Source organism: Nipponia nippon, unplaced genomic scaffold (assembly GCF_047370975.1).
Source record: "Nipponia nippon isolate SJK-2023a ecotype South Korea unplaced genomic scaffold, ASM4737097v1 scaffold_24, whole genome shotgun sequence".
Lineage (NCBI taxonomy): Eukaryota > Metazoa > Chordata > Aves > Pelecaniformes > Threskiornithidae > Nipponia > Nipponia nippon.
The window spans coordinates 6,105,590-6,121,221 of NW_028262341.1; the positions used below are offsets into that span (position 1 = coordinate 6,105,590).

The 15,632-nt window shown below is 50.4% G+C and overlaps 1 protein-coding gene across 7 annotated transcripts; it reads left to right on the top strand.

Moving 5' to 3' along the window:
• The first annotated feature begins 3,526 nt into the window (after nt 1-3,526).
• Nucleotides 3,527-15,607, top strand: NR2F1 (nuclear receptor subfamily 2 group F member 1). 7 transcript variants are annotated; one of them, XM_087761503.1, is made up of 5 exons: nt 3,527-3,977; nt 6,024-6,138; nt 6,998-7,525; nt 12,334-12,521; nt 14,834-15,607. In XM_087761503.1, exons 1-5 carry the CDS (start codon nt 3,527-3,529, stop codon nt 14,959-14,961), a joined length of 1,410 nt encoding a protein of 469 aa, XP_087617629.1. In that variant the 3' UTR covers nt 14,962-15,607. The 7 variants fall into 7 exon arrangements, with proteins under 7 accessions (XP_087617629.1, XP_087617628.1, XP_087617631.1 ...); XM_087761502.1 differs by lacking the exon at nt 14,834-15,607 and adding an exon at nt 12,606-13,491; XM_087761505.1 differs by lacking the exon at nt 6,024-6,138.
• The last annotated feature ends 25 nt before the right edge of the window (nt 15,608-15,632 follow it).

The window sequence follows — 15,632 nt, forward strand, 5'->3', positions numbered from 1 at the left end:
CCCCCGCACATTTTTTTCCCCGGCTTCCAATCTGATTATAAACTTTTATGGGAGCTAAGAGGACGGTAGGGTGTCGAGTTGGGGCGGGGGAGGTGTTGTGTTTTGTTGGTTTTTTTTTTACAGTTTGTTTCTTCTTTGTCACAGGCAGCCTTTCGACCCAAAGCGAGTTTCAGACCTCTGGCAGAAGGGGGAGAGGTTTCCGGGAAGGCAGGAGAAAAGAGGGAAAGAAATTGGAAAGAAGGGAGTTCTTCTCTCCGGTGCAGTTTTCTATTAAAAATAAAGAAAGGAAAGGGAAAAAATGTTTGTTTTGATTTTTTTTTTTTTAAAGAAGGGGGTGTGAAGAGCCGCGGACAGCCGCGGGGCCCCCCCGGGCCCCCCCGGTCTCCCCGGGGCCAGCGGCTCGGTGCCCGCTAGATGGCAGCCGGCGCCAGCGATTCCCGCTCCGCGCCGCCGCCGCCGGGGCCGCGGAGTGGAGCGGAGGGGAGCGGAGCGGGACGACCGCCCCCCGCCCATCCCACACCCCCCACCCCCCGAGCAACTCACTTTTGAGGAGGGCGAAGGGGGGCGTCCCGGAGGGGGGGGCACTGCGGGCAGCATGGTTGGGGTTGTTCTGCTCGCTCCCCCCCCCCCCTCCCCCAAATAAAAGAATAAAAAATTAAAGGTGGAGGGTGATTTCCCACGCGGAGCGCAGCGGGGCGGTGGGAGGAGAGTGGACATATTAGGTGAGGAAAGAGAGGGGTGAGGGGCGGGCGGCAAAAATAGCCCAAACTGGAATGGGAGCGTGTAGAGATGTAAAATGTGTGCGTGGACGTGTGTGTGTGTGCGTGTCTGTGCAAGGGTGCTCGCACACGCACGCCCGCTCCTCCGTGCAGCTAGCGTGTTTTCTTCTCCATCATTAAAACCCCTGGCGTGGCTTTCGCGATTGGGAAGGGAGAGAGAAATCCCGATTTAAGACGTGGAGAGGGAAAAAGAAAAAAAAAAAAACAAAAAAAAAAAAAACCACCAACTTTTCACGGGGAGCCCACATCGCTCCCTTTTAATTCCCCCTTTCCGCCTATCGCAATGCATCCTCCTCTGTCGATGTGTGTGCTGGGGTGGGGGGGGGGGGGGGGGGAGGGACCGGAGACGGGCCAAACTAACCAGGTCTCCAAGTAAATAGCAGCGCGGGGCGATCTCAATGTAAATTGTGCTTGTCAGAAGAATCCCCTCTCTCTCCCCCCCTCTACCCTCCCTCCCTCCCTCCCTCCCTCCCTCCCCCCCTTCCTCCCCTCCCTTCCCCATCCCAGTCAGTAGGTAGCGGAGAATTAAAAAAAAAAAAAAAAGGGAGAAAAAAAAAAAGCGCTGGGGGGGTAACCAATGGAGTGAAGGAGGCTTGGCTAACCTTAGCCTCCCATTTTCTCTCCCCCCAATTCAGGGCTCTGACCAGTCAGTCGCCTTTGATTATCAGTTGCCAGCAGCCCTTCTCTTGGCTCCTTGACACGAGCTCCATATAAGGCAGCGATCTCCATAGAAACGTGTCAGTTTCAATAGTAGTGTCAAAGTTCACTATATACAGACATTCGCGCAGATCCCCCTTTCGGAAACATTGCTCTGCTAGGCTTCCCGTTTAAACGCATTCATTTTTTGGGTCTCTCTCTCTCCCTCTCTCTCTCCCTCTCTCTCCCCCTCTCTCTCTCTCTCTCTCCCCTTTCTTGCATATTCTATTAGTTGTGTGCTTTTTTTTTTTCCTCCCCCCCCTTCATCTCCCTCTTCTCCTTCCTTTTCTTCTTTTTTCCACCCTTCCTCCTTGTGTCTTTCGCTTCATTCCTGCAGGAGAAGAGAAGAAGAGAGGTGAAACTAAAAAAAAAAAAAATCTCGGAAAGAAAGGAAAAAGGGGAAAAAGCAGAGAGAGAGAGAGACGGGGGGGAGAAAAAAAAGCCCGGAGAGAGAGAGAACGCGTTCACATCTTAATACCGTTATTATTGTGACCATTCTTGCCTATTTTTTTATTTTGGGGGAGGGCTTCGCTTCTGGCTGATGAGTTTTTACCCGAAATACTTTTTTTAGGCAAACAAACAAACAAAAAGAACCTTTTTGGGGGCGATTTCCACCGATTTTTTTTTCTTTTTTTTTTTTTTTTTTCCCTCGCAACCGGCATCGTGCGCTCTCACAGGAGAAGAAGAAGGAAGGGGCAAGAAAGAGGAAAAGAAGAGGATTTATTTACCCGACCTACTTTGGATCTCTCTTTTTCCTGCGCGTGTCATTATTATTCCCGTTCTCTATTTTTACACTTCGCCGTGAATTCGTCTCCTCTGCGAATTTAGTCACATCCGATTTTTTTTTTTGCGATTTTTTTTTTTTTTTAAAAGGAGAGAGAGCGAGCGAGAGAGACAGAGAGCGAGAGAGAGCAGCTCGGGAGAGAAAGAGCAGCGACCGGCAACCTCCTCCTCCTCCTCCTCCTCCGCCGCCGCGACAGGAGATCAAACTGCCTCAGCTCCCCGCCCGCCTCCGCCGCGCTCCCCGGCTCCGCCGCCCTGAATGGCTGACGGCCCCCTGCCCTGGACCTGGCCCCCGGACACCTCCATGCCCTGATCGCCGGCGGACGGCTCCTCTCTCCACCTCCCGCCTCCCCGAGAGCCCGCACCGGCGGCACCGGCAGCGGCAGCGGCAGCAGCCTCCGCGGGAGCGGCGGCGGCCGGGCCCCGGCGGCGGCGAGCGGCGAGCGGCGACCTCCTCCTCCTCCTCTTCCTTCCCCTCCTCCTCCTCCTCCTCCTCCTCCTCCTCCTCCTCCCTCGCCTCCTCCTCCTCCCTCTCCTCCTCCTCCTCCTCCTCGGCGGCGCGGCGGCTTCCTCTATGCCTGCACATCCTCCGCGCTCCTAGCGCCCGGACCGCGTGTGCCTGTGCCCGTGCGTGTGTGCGTGTGCGCGAGTGGGGAAGCCGTGTGCCGGGCGTGTGCGCGCGTGTCTGCCTGCGTGTGCGTGTCCGGCGTGTTACTCTCCTGAATGCCTCTCCCGACAGCCTTGTTTGCCGTTTCTGATTTTGCAACTTGAAGTGGCGGCGGGGGGGGGGGGAGGAGGGCGAGGAGAGGCGGCGAGAGCCGGGGAGAGCGGGAGCGGAGGGGGGAAGCGGCCAGGCGGGGGGATTTTAAAGAAGGGGGGGGAGCGCAGGAAAGGGAAGGGAGGAAGAGGAAAGGGGAGGAAAAAAAAAAAAAAAGGAGAGAGAGAGAGAGAGGGAGAAAATCCTCCGTCGCCCCCTCCCCCTCCCTAAAAAAAAAAAAAATTAGCGAGAGCGCGAGCGAGAGGAGGGGGGCTCGCGGCGAAAAATAAATAAAATAAAGAAAACGGCAGGAGCGGCTCCAGCCGGCAGCAGCGGCGGCAGCAGGGCAGCGGCGGCGGCAGGCGAGGCGGAGGCAGGCGGCAGGCAGGCTCCCCTCGCTCCCCGCTCGCCCCCGGCGCCCGGCCGGCCGCCTCCCCCCCGGCCCCCGCCTCTCTCCCCGGCAGCCCGCAGCGAGCCGCGCCGCTCCCCAGCACTTTTTTGGGCCCGAGATATGGCAATGGTAGTTAGCAGCTGGCGAGATCCGCAGGAAGACGTGGCCGGGGGCAACCCGAACGGCCCCAACCCCGCCGCGGCGCAGCCGGCCCGGGAGCAGCCGCCCCAGGGGCAGGGGGGCTCGGCCGCCCCCCACACCCCGCAGACCCCCAGCCAGCCGGGACCCCCCTCCACGCCGGGCACGGCCGGGGACAAGGGAGCGGGCCAGCAAGGCTCGGGGCAGAGCCAGCAGCACATCGAGTGCGTGGTGTGCGGGGACAAGTCCAGCGGCAAGCACTACGGCCAGTTCACCTGCGAGGGCTGCAAAAGTTTCTTCAAGAGGAGCGTCCGCAGGAACTTAACTTACACATGCCGCGCCAACAGGAACTGTCCCATCGACCAGCACCACCGCAACCAGTGCCAGTACTGCCGCCTCAAGAAGTGCCTCAAAGTGGGCATGAGGCGGGAAGGTGAATATTTCTTCCCTACTATGCTATCGCTCCCTCTCCCGCGGCTCCGCAGGCGTGCGTGTGTGCTCAGGGCTCTCCGGTCGGTGTCTGCCTGCCTGTGCATACGCGCACACACGCGCACCGAGGTGCATATACATACATATGCACGCGCGCACACGCGCGGCGTGCATATATATATATATATATATATATATATACACGCATCTATATTTACGGCTCTCCGCGGCGATCTAGGTCTCTCTCTCTGTTTCCATGCACATGTCAATCTCTCCCTCTGCCTGCACTCCCATCTGGCAGCTTTGCGCCAGGTTTTGTTGTTATTGTTGATGGTGGTTGGTGGTGTTTTCTTTTTGCTTTTCGGTTCGTGCCTCCTGCCCTCCTCCCGCTCCTCCCCACCCCCTTCCCCGCCACCGCCGCGCTCGCCTCTTCCCCACTCATTGTGCCCAGAATTTATTATTATTATTATTATTACTATTATTATTATTATTATTACTATTATTATTACGATCGCTCGCTAAATATTTGTCATTTAGCCGCTGTCTCCGCTCCCGCGCGTGTGTCTGTGTGTGTGTGCGTGTGCGTGTGTTTGGTTGTGGTTTTGTCTATTGTTGGCATGAGACCGGGGGGTGGGGGGAGATACATCTCTCTCCCGTACGAGATGTGCTTCCATTCAGCTTCCTTCCCCCCCCCCCCCCCCCCACCCCCTTCCGCCCCATCATTTCTTTTTAAACCCGCAACACTTTTCGGTAGATCCATTTCCCAGCCTCATTTTTTTTTTCCCCCGAAAGAAAGATGAAAGACGAGTAAGTAGGGAAGAAAAGAGGAAAGGGGGTGAAAAAAGAGGAGGGGGGGGGGAGAAGAGGGGGAAATGTGCTACTGTATCTCCGCTTCCCTGTGCTTCCCGGTACCCCGGAGTGTGCTTCTGTGCGAGATTTGGCCTTGTTTTCACTCCATGCGTTCAAAGGAAAGTTTGTGACTGAACCGGGTTTCTGTACTTCTGTCATTTCTTTTTTTTTTTTTCTTTTAGCACGCTGCTCATTTTATTTCTTCGTCAAACTCCACCCTCTCCTTAAAGCCTGCATACAAATCGCGATTTATAACCTATTTACCGGTCCTTCTCATTTCAGCAGAATCCGCAGCCTGCATCTGGCAGCGGGCTCCTCACCATTTCCAACTGCTCTGCTATTTATTTATTTTATTTTTTTCCTCCTCCTTTCCAAGAGTCGCTGTGGTTTTCCTTGCGTTTAGGCTCATTCTCGCGTAGGAAGATTTCCTGCCCTCCTTTCTCCTCGAAATGTATTTTCTCGGTTTACAGTTAAAGTTTACCCTGTGACTGTCGTTAAAGCTGTCTGAGAGTCACATCAGCGAAACAGTCAATTTTGCGGAGCGGGTATTACTACTGCCTTAATTGGTTTTAAAATTATATTTTATATGCCACAAGAAAAAGAATGAAGCTACTCCAGATCTGAAAGAGCTCGCAAATATGACGACTTCATTGGTAGCTTCACGGGCTGTTGGTAGGCGTTTGGGGGGGGGGGGGGAGAGCAAAAAAAAAAAAAAAAAAAGGAAGGAGGAGAAAAAAAAAAACCCACAAGTTAGAATTGTGCTCGCAGTTAATTGAAAAATAACTGCCAAGTTTACAAGCGGATTGAAGAGGGAGAGGTGGACTGGAGGGCAGCAGGAGAGAGGTCCGGCCCGGGAGGCGAGGAAGGAGGGCTCGTTGGGGAAGAAAAGAGAAAGTTGAGAAAATGTGGCACGCCGGAAAGATGAGTGATTTGCCTGTGCGTGTGTGTGCCAGCGAGCGTGTGCGTGTGCGTGTCTGTGTGTGCAGGGAACAAGCCTGAGTAGCCGTATCTTCCCCTGAAGTTACCTTTGTTTACATGGCATGCGGCTGCAAACGCTGGCACTGATGGAGTAAAACACACGCACACGCACGCACACGCACACACTCTAAGAAAAAAAAAAAAAAACTTTGGTCAGCTTTCGGGACTCGAGGCATGCTTACGCTCTGTGTGGAGATGGTTAATGAATCCAGTGTTTTTGCAGTTGCAAGCTTGTGCATTCACTGTGCAACGCTGACTGCAGGCTTTTGCAGTGGCAACAGCGCACCAAAGATATTAATTACACCGTCCCCTTTTTTTTCCACGAATGTTTGGCTATTGTAAGTTCGGACCTTTTTGTTTTATTTTTCTCCCTTACCTTGATAATATTTAATCTTTCTCTTCCTTTTAGCAGGGAGAACTTTGCTGGGCGGGGGAGGGGGGGGGTCCTCTATGGAAAGCTGGTTCTGTGTAATAAAGTTAGCAGTGGGGAGCTGGGGGGCTGCGACCTGTTCCAGCTGGAAGGGTAACGACGCGGTATTTTTGAAGAAGACGGACGCATTTATTTTTATGAATTATTTTATTTCATTTTATTTCACAAAGCGAGACAGCAGTTCACTTGTAAATCTCAGTGCTACCAGGGCAATCGGCTGGGATCCACAAACAGAGCTTGGCTATATTTTTAACAGCTGGCTGTGATTTTTAACCCCACTTTCTCACCATCCGGAGGATTTCTTTGATTTTATATTTTTTTACGTGCCTTTTGTTGCGAGAGGGGAGGGGGGCCGGGGGGTGTGGGGGGGTGGTGTGTGCGGATTTGTCTTGTTTGCCTTGGCTTTTTTTTTTTTTTCCTTCTTTCTTTTTAATCTGTGTTTATTTTGTGAAGCCTGTCTGCATTTGGGCGGGGGGGGGGGGGTGGATGGATGCTTGGCTGCCGCTGGGCTGGGGCTGCCTGAGCAGGGGTCGGGGCCGGGCTGGGGGATTTCGGGGGGGGGGGGGGGGGCGATGCAGGTCGTCTGCAGCTGCCCGGCTCCGCATGCCTCTGTCTGTCCGTGCCTGTGCGTGTGCCGGGGGCGAGGCGGGGGGGGGGGGGGGGGAAACCAACGGCATTGTCTCCGGCTGGCTGGCAGCGCCGGCGGGGCGATGCCTGCGATCCTCCTGGATGCACATTTCCTCTCCTTCTCTCCTTCTTTTTGTCAGCGGTTCAGCGAGGAAGGATGCCGCCCACCCAACCCAACCCCGGCCAGTACGCCCTGACCAACGGCGACCCCCTGAACGGCCACTGCTATCTCTCGGGATACATCTCCCTGCTGCTGCGGGCCGAGCCCTACCCCACCTCCCGCTACGGCAGCCAGTGCATGCAACCCAACAACATCATGGGCATCGAGAACATCTGCGAGCTGGCCGCCCGCCTGCTCTTCAGCGCCGTCGAGTGGGCCCGCAACATCCCCTTCTTCCCCGACCTGCAGATCACCGACCAGGTGGCCTTGCTGCGGCTCACCTGGAGCGAGCTTTTCGTCCTCAACGCTGCCCAGTGCTCCATGCCCCTCCATGTGGCCCCGCTCCTGGCCGCCGCCGGCCTCCACGCATCCCCCATGTCGGCCGACCGAGTCGTCGCCTTCATGGACCACATCCGCATCTTCCAGGAGCAGGTGGAGAAGCTGAAGGCGCTGCACGTCGATTCGGCCGAGTACAGCTGCCTGAAAGCCATCGTCCTCTTCACCTCAGGTGAGGGGGGTAGGTTTGGGGAGGGGGGGTGGCGCCGTGAAAAAAAAAAAAAAAAAGAAGCGGTATTTTTTGAAAAAAATTTACTTTTTTTTAAAGAGGCGGAAGGCCGAGGGAGCATACCGCCCGGCCCAGGGATCAACCTCCCCCTCAGCCCCACCGATGTTAACATTTTAAACTCGCCCCTACCAAAAAAAAAAAACTAAAAAGAAAAAAAATCAAATTAAGTGGAGGCGGTGGAAACATGCATGTTAACAATTTTTCCCTGTGATAGATGGTTCGAATTAACTAGCGGGAAAGTGCATTAGCGTCGCCTTTGAAGTGCTCTGGTCGTAGCCTATAAGAATATAATACGTCTTCTATTATTGTAACCTGCGAGGGAGAAATTTATAAACATCAAAGGCGAACGATGTGGAGGAAATATAGGAAATGGAAACAAGGCGAGATAAGAGGCCTGGCAGTGTCATTTTTTAATTATTATTCTAATTATCGCCACGATGGGGGCTAATTGCCACTTTTTCTGCTTGTTTGTTTTTCCTTTTTTTCTTTTTTTTTTTTTTTTTGTCGTCCCCCCCCCATCCCCTTGCTCCTCTCTTGTCCCGGTTTCTCCCCCCTTTTCCAAACCGCTCCTCCCAGTTAGTGATAACTAAACAGCTCCGATAAATCTGGCTTAAAACTAGGCCGAGGCAAAATTAAAAGCATTCCTGAACAAAGATGGCAAATCGTTCAAAGGCCTTGTTTAACAGTAAGCAGTTTATAATCCATCAATATTTGTTGCCTTTCATGCATGAAAAATAGTATTTACATTGTATTAAAATGACTCCTAAATTTGCACAATATTGTAATGTAGCAAATGTAGTATTAATATCGATTTGAACATCAGATAATTTATTTAGACAGGAGTATCTAATTTGTATGCAGGGTGGTCGGAGACGTGTACTGTGACTGCCCCCTTTTACTTCCAGTGCAAATGCAGTCTCCCAGCGTTGGAGGGAATATTTCTTTGCAAAGGATAAAGTGCAGATTTTAAAACAAATGGAAAGATTTACCGAATAGCCAGTTCGACATTTTAATGTATTTTATCTTAATAAGTCTTCTTGATGGAAACATGTTTTTCAAAAGTGACAAAGAGACCTGCCAGCATTTATCAGGCTGATTTAATTCCCCAGCCTGCCTGCAGACTCACGGACTTTCCCTTCCCATTCATTTCAGGGTGCTCATCAGTACACAGGGACAGTCGGGGAGAACCCTACTTTTTATTATTATTATTATTATTGATTTATTTTTTTTGCCAGACCCAACTTTGAGAGATTCTCCCCAAGCAGAGGGGGGCTGGCCTGTGCCTCGGTCCTTCCACCCACCAAAGGCCCCAGCAAAGCGATTGCCCCACATGGGGACATATTGGGGGGGTATTTTATTTTTTCTTTTTTCCTCTTTTTCTCTTCCTACACCCTCCCTCCCCCTCCCCCCCCTTTATCTTCCCCAAACGATCGACCTTGGCTAGACATGCGGTTAGTGGCTTTAGAGTAGCCCTTCATTTACATATATTAGGAACAAATATAATAATCAAACGTCTGCGAGGGGAGAAGCCCCTTCCCACAATGGAGCGCAGCATGAATGGGGTTGAGGAAGGGAGCAATAATATTATTTTGGAGCAGGATTGCACGGGGCACCTCAGAAAATGGAAATACAGCTGTCAGGAGTAATCTACCCCTTACCCCCATCCGCACATTTCCACTTTTCACTAAACTTGTTTTGATTGCTTAGCCAGAGGGGAATTCATGGGAAGCCTTTCTCAAAGTCATCCAACTTTTAAACAAACTTTGACTGATGGAAAAGACATTTTTAGGCATACTGTCCTAAGTCCTTCGCTAAGGACTAAGTATTTAAAGCTGGCATGGGTTTCTCCTGTTGTGGTTTTTACATTCGGGCTCCGGATAGCATGTATTTAATCCGTAAAATTCTGGACACCGTCCAACGACTGGGTCGTGACCCAAAACCTGCTCCTTTCTTGCCTCCTTTTTTTTTTCCTTCCTCTTTCTCCGCCCCCCCCCCCCAACTTTGGAGTTATTAAATCTTGCACCTACCTTTTCCTCGTCGTAAATAAATGTTTCCAGGAAGGGACAGAGCCAGATAACATAAATCCAATAAATCTATTTGCAGTGCAATAAGAACTTTGATTTCTAGTTAGATGCCAGCTGATTACGTCTATATTTTCTGAACACTAAACTCTTCTGAACGCGTAACATGAAATACATTCCCGCCACTACAAAGGGGAAGGCTGGAGTGTGCTGAACAGTAATGGTTATTTATTTACATAATTTCTTTTCCATAGACTGCAGGAAGAAATATAGAGCTTTCCCTTATTGACACACTGCCATATAAAAAAAGTGAGGCACAGACAGGATTTTCACATTAGCCCACTTTCTGAGATGGAATAATAATTCACCCCCGGTAAACACGGATTGCATTATTTCTCCCACGGATTGCACCTCTCTGGACGCCACAATCTACTCGAGCTCTGCACCCCTTAATTATTATTATTATTATTATTACTATTATTATCATCATTATTATTTTTAATCCCGTTCTGAGGGGAGAGTTAAGCCTTCCCGCCACCACCTTTAAGGATGCGGAATAAAATACGCATAAAGGCATACGCCGGACCATTTAAAATAATTAATTAAAGCTCAATGGATATTACCGGCAGGAGAAAATCCTGGGTATTTGGAGGTCTAAGGCAAAACCCAAGGCATATTTTTTTTAAACCTCCGTCGTCCCCCCCGCCCCTCCCCAGGCTGTCTCCCTTCCAGCCAGCAACTTCCCCCTCCACATTGTCCAGTGACCTGCGCTTATAGGTGCACTTATCGTAAACACCTGATAAATATTTTACTAACCTTAAGGGTATGACATATGGGGCATCAAGAAAAAAAGCCCTGCTAGGGTGTCAGTAAGACCCTTTCATATCGCATTGTTTGGAAGTTGAATAGGATCCTAATGCATAATGGGCAGATAATGCATGTAAAATAGCAAGATATATGTAAATATGGAGTGTGATTTGTGGCAATCAACATATGAACAGGCCTGTGTTTTTGATATATATTGCAAACAAGAACAGGCCCGAGCTTTTGATAGATATATATGTTGCAACCTGGTGCTTTTGATGTTGCAAAATATCATTGCATTAGAGGTACAGTATGGATTAGCAGAGCAGCCTGGCTCAGATAATTGTATATCTGAGGGATGCCAAGTCCGCAGCTCAGGTCAAAGGTTCTCCTCCTCAGAAGTTCCTGAATTATGGCTTGTTTTATTTGTATTTTTGCTCGAGGCCATCGTATTGTAGATGAAGGTGTTCAAAAATCTTTGTAAAGCCACTTCTTGATATGGGAAGACTTAAACTTCAAAAATGCAGTTGCAACAGATTTTTTTTTCTTTTCGGGGGGGGGCTTTGAATAATTTGTTGTCTCTTTCCAGGGTCATAATTCTACATTCACAATTTTGTAACGTCCTTTTGGGGGCCATTAACATGCATTAATTCATATACAGATCTATATATTAGCAAAGTCTGGCTTTGATCTGTGTTAAACCGCACTGCCAGCTGACTGTCTCCCTCTGATCCTGGTGGGTTTTAAAAAAAAAAAAAATTATTATTAATCTCTGAAACAATGTGGACGGTTTCAGCCATCTGGGCATAACCACCACTTTTCCATGACTGTAGTTTCCTGCCCAAGTCCCTCAACAAACAGCCGGTGCACGATTATCCCCTGTTTTGGGTTATGTATTTGCAGAGACAGGGTGTGCGTGTGTGCATGTGTAAATGCACAGATGCATCTGTACGTCTCTGCCTGTGCACACACGCACACGTAGGATAACGTGTATGGGTACAAATGCATGGGTGTGAAGGGTTTCTGCTTTCGGATTAGTATGCTTTTGCCCAGATCGCATCATCCTGCCAGGTGCCAGGGGCCGTATATGTGCCACAGGGACCTATAGGGCGGGAGTCGCTCAGGCCACATTTAGGCAAGGCTTGCCCGCTGCAGCCGTCCCCAGCTTTGTGTCTGAGCGCTGCAGACGCCGGCTCAGCGTAAGCCGGGACTAACCCAGCCGTTTTCCGTCGGATTTATCGCACAGCCCGCAAAGACGTGGCCAATTTGCGATGGCTGGCGGCGGGGCAGGGACAGAGGGGACCCCCTTTCGCCCCAGCATCCCCCGGCCGGCTCCCTGCCAGCGGCTGCAGGTCGCAGCTCTGCCTCCCTCTGATGTGCAGCCATGTCAACAAACTCTCTCTGCCTCCCTCTGCATGTGCGCGCCTCTGCTTTTTACCTTTTAAAAAAGAAAAAAAAATTTTCCCCAATATCCCCCTTTTCTCCCCCTCCTCGGTGTTGTTCAACGGGGGCTGGTCCCGGTTTCCAGCAGCCTAGCATCCCTGGAGCCGGGACCGCGCTCTCCGGCGCAGAGTGGCCGGAGGGGTTATGGGGGTGTGATGGGGACGCGGGGGGGGGGGGGGGCGGTGTGGGCACCCCACGACATCCCCCGTGGAAATAATACCTACGGGGGTGGCGAGGCGCGGACAGGTCGCCTTATTTATTCGGCGGCGATGCGGGATGGGGTGGGATGGACGGGATGGAGTGGGATGGGGGGGGCGCGCCTTTGGGGGTACCCCCCATCCCGGCGGCGCTTCTTCCCCGCCACTAACCATCTCCCCCCCCTTCCTCCCTCCTCCTTCCTTTTCCTTCCTCCTCCTCCTCCTCTGTCCCCCCGCGCCGCCGCCGTTCCGCGGCTGCCTCCGCGGGCGCGGTACGGCCGGGCAGACGCCTGCGGCCTGTCGGATGCTGCGCACATCGAGAGCCTGCAGGAAAAATCCCAGTGCGCGCTGGAGGAGTACGTGCGGAGCCAGTACCCCAACCAGCCCAGCCGCTTCGGGAAGCTGCTGCTGCGGCTGCCCTCCCTGCGCACCGTCTCCTCCTCCGTCATCGAGCAGCTCTTCTTCGTCCGCTTGGTAGGTAAAACCCCCATCGAAACCCTCATCAGGGATATGCTACTGTCGGGGAGCAGCTTCAACTGGCCTTACATGTCCATCCAGTGCTCCTAGAGCCCGGCCCGCACCCCCGGCGGAGAGGCGGCGGAGCGGCGGAGGCGGGAGCGCTCGCACCGAGGGGCAGTCGGGGTGCGGGGGGGGCCCGGGAGGCGGACAGCGAACAAAAGAAAGGGCCGAGGAGGAGCAGAGGTGTGGCCGTGGTTGGGAGAAGGACGGACCTCGCGTCCGTGGAGGTTGTGGCGTTTCGCTGGGTTTTGGTTTGGGTTTTTTTTTTGGCTTTTTTTTTTTTTTTTTTTTGCGGAGAGGAGGAAAAATAATAATAATAATAAAAGCGACAAAAAAGCAAAAAAAAAATATAAAAAATAAAAACAAAAAAAATATGAGTATTGAGGGGATATTAATCAAACCTGAAGGGGATACTGGATCTTCCAGGATTTATTGTGGACTGTTGTTGATATATGCTGTACAGTAACAAAACAAAACATAAATGCGTTGAAACTGAACTGAACCTTGTGTAGAATGAAAAACAGACAAGCAAACAAACAAACAAACAAAAAAATTCCACGCGCAAACACTTACCACGAGCATTGTTACTCATTTTGTAAAATATTAGTCTTTATTTTCATTTTTTGTAAAACTTAAAACATCGTATGCGCATAAAGGAAAAAAAAAGAAACGAGAATTAGGGGAAAATAACATTTTCCAAATAATTATAAAAAAAATTGTCCTGTGTCTATGTATCTATATCTGTTTTGTATTTTTTTCTGGTTCCAAACCAGGTTTCCTGTGATTCTATACTAATAATTTTTGATATAACCCTTTGCTTCTTATAATGAGTGCGATATATGTTGTCGAAGCTGTTCTTCAAGAATTAAAATTGAAGTGAGAATTTAAACAAAAATAAAAGAATTTAGCAAAAAAAATCAACTTATCACCCCACAACCCATGAGTCTTGTTGCTTGAAACATGCCAACAGTTCACCAAAAAAAAAAAAAAAAAAAAAACAAACAAAAAACCCAAACAAACAACAACAACAAAATCTCCCTGGATTTTTAACTCCTCTACTGGTGTTAAAAGGGAGAACTTAAAAAATACTTGTGAGGGGTAACCAAGTTGTGTAAACCACATGATGTTCCAAAACGGACTTGACTGTGTAAGTTTAGGGCTGAGCTGTCAAGGCCTATAGGAAGAGGGAGTGGGATGCACGGCGCGATGCCGTAGGTGACCTCGCATAGCTGGGACTGGAGGGCAGACTCTCCACCGAGGCTGATGGGCCCATCACACTGGCCTACCCTCTTTTGAAACACCTTTTCCCATCAGCTGGAGTTTCTGCCCAGTTCACACCTTGCTGCTTGCTCTTAGACACCATGGGCATGGATTGAAGTCACCGTATGCCACCATCACTGCGTGGGCAGCGGGAGGCATACTGTAGCCATGACTCCTGCTTGTTGCAGGCATGGTGGCTTTCTGCCTTTGGGGGCTTGGAGTGGGGGTTTGTTGGGTTTTTTTTTTTTTGCTTCTTTTCTCTTCTTTTCCACCCCAAGTACTCGCAGACCCTGGCGTGTGTTCCAGCATGCACGCCCTGTGCTTGCTGTCAGCTGAAACATCCCTCTCGCTGTTTCTCCTGACTCCAGTCACTGCGCGTGGAGGGTATTCCCAGCCCATTAATATAGAAATCCAACTGGATGCTTGCTCGTTGGGTGGCGAGCCAGGGTGTTTTGTGCATGCTCATGTGCCACGGCCACGCAAAAAACAGGGGCCATGGCCCCCCACACCATGGCCACCCACTGCAGGGGCCTGAGCTCTGTGCCAAAAGCCTCCGCTTCATTTTGGCTCGTCCTTTTTTGCAAAGAAAATTAAAAATCGTTTCTGTAATGGAACTCCTTTGAAGGTAAAGGCTTCACAATGCTTCTAGCTGGTGGTGCAGATCTCTGTAACAGCTTTCAGTGCATTAATGTTTTATAGGATCTGAGACGGAGCTGTAAGAACACATACTACCAAGGGAGCTCTTTCTTAACGTATTAATAAAGCTGGATCTTCAAAAATAACATTCCCCCCCTCATGCAGACACCTCCTGTGCCCTCCAAACAAGCCTGGATGAGGCAGGCTTTTCAGTTTGTGGAGTCATGGGCCATGTTTTCCTTTTAATTTGCTGTCCTCCATACTCTCCTTCTCTCCCTCTCTCTCTCTCTCCTCTCTCTCCTTTTTTTTTTTTTTTTTTTGCATTAACAAGATCCTTCAATCCAACCCGCTTGGGGTTTTTAATATTCTAGGCGCAGCAGATCCGAGGCGAGAGCAGCTCTATACAGTAGGCACTTATAGCTGGATAATCAACATTGCGGGCAGATCCTCTATGGGGGTAGAGCCCATTTCAGGATGGAGAAGCGGCCTGTATTCATAGGTGCTGTGTGGGGGGAACGGACAATTTCAGACCTGGGCACACAAGGACGGGAATTAGACAGAGACCCTCCCGTTTCTCACTCGCATGGACGCTGCATAGGCGACAGCTTTGTTCCTCGCCCTGGTCGCCTTCCCCGGGACAGAGGGGGTCCAGCAGCCCCTCCGGGCTGCCAGCAGGGATGCTCAGCCCCGGGAGGTGCTGAAAGCAGCTCTTCAGCTTTGCGTTTTGGTGGGATGGGTGACTGGAGGACCCAGCTGGATTAGCAGTTAAAAACAGGAACAAACAAACAGAAAAAAAAAAAAACAACACACAAAAGTAAAAAAACAAAAACAACAAAACAGCAAAAAAAATCAACAGAAAAAATAAACCAAACAAATGGGGATATCGGAAGAGAAAGACAGGTCTCGGTTTCTTCCAATGAGATGTAAATATATTCATTACAGTGTTATCCCACTGATGAAAACAGATAAACTTTTTCGTAGGTCAGAAACGTATTTTTCAATTAATTTTCATATTTATGAATAATAATAACCCACCGATTGCCAAGAAACTTGCAGGTGTAGAGGAGGTGTACGAGATGCACTTATTTCCATGTATGTGCCTAGAAAGAAGTGTTTCAATCCCTTATTAAACTTTGCTTATAAGACGGTATCGTGTTCTGACGTGTTAAC

What these genes read in the sequence shown, in the direction of transcription:
- NR2F1 (XM_087761502.1), top strand. Translation starts at nt 3,527, where the DNA reads ATGGCAATGGTAGTTAGCAGCTGGCGAGATCCGCAGGAAGACGTGGCC. An exon ending in CATCGTCCTCTTCACCTCAG is followed by an intron (nt 7,526 to 12,333) that starts GTGAGGGGGGTA and finishes ACGGCCGGGCAG; the next exon opens with ACGCCTGCGGCCTGTCGGAT. An exon ending in AGCTCTTCTTCGTCCGCTTG is followed by an intron (nt 12,522 to 12,605) that starts GTAGGTAAAACC and finishes ATGTCCATCCAG; the next exon opens with TGCTCCTAGAGCCCGGCCCG.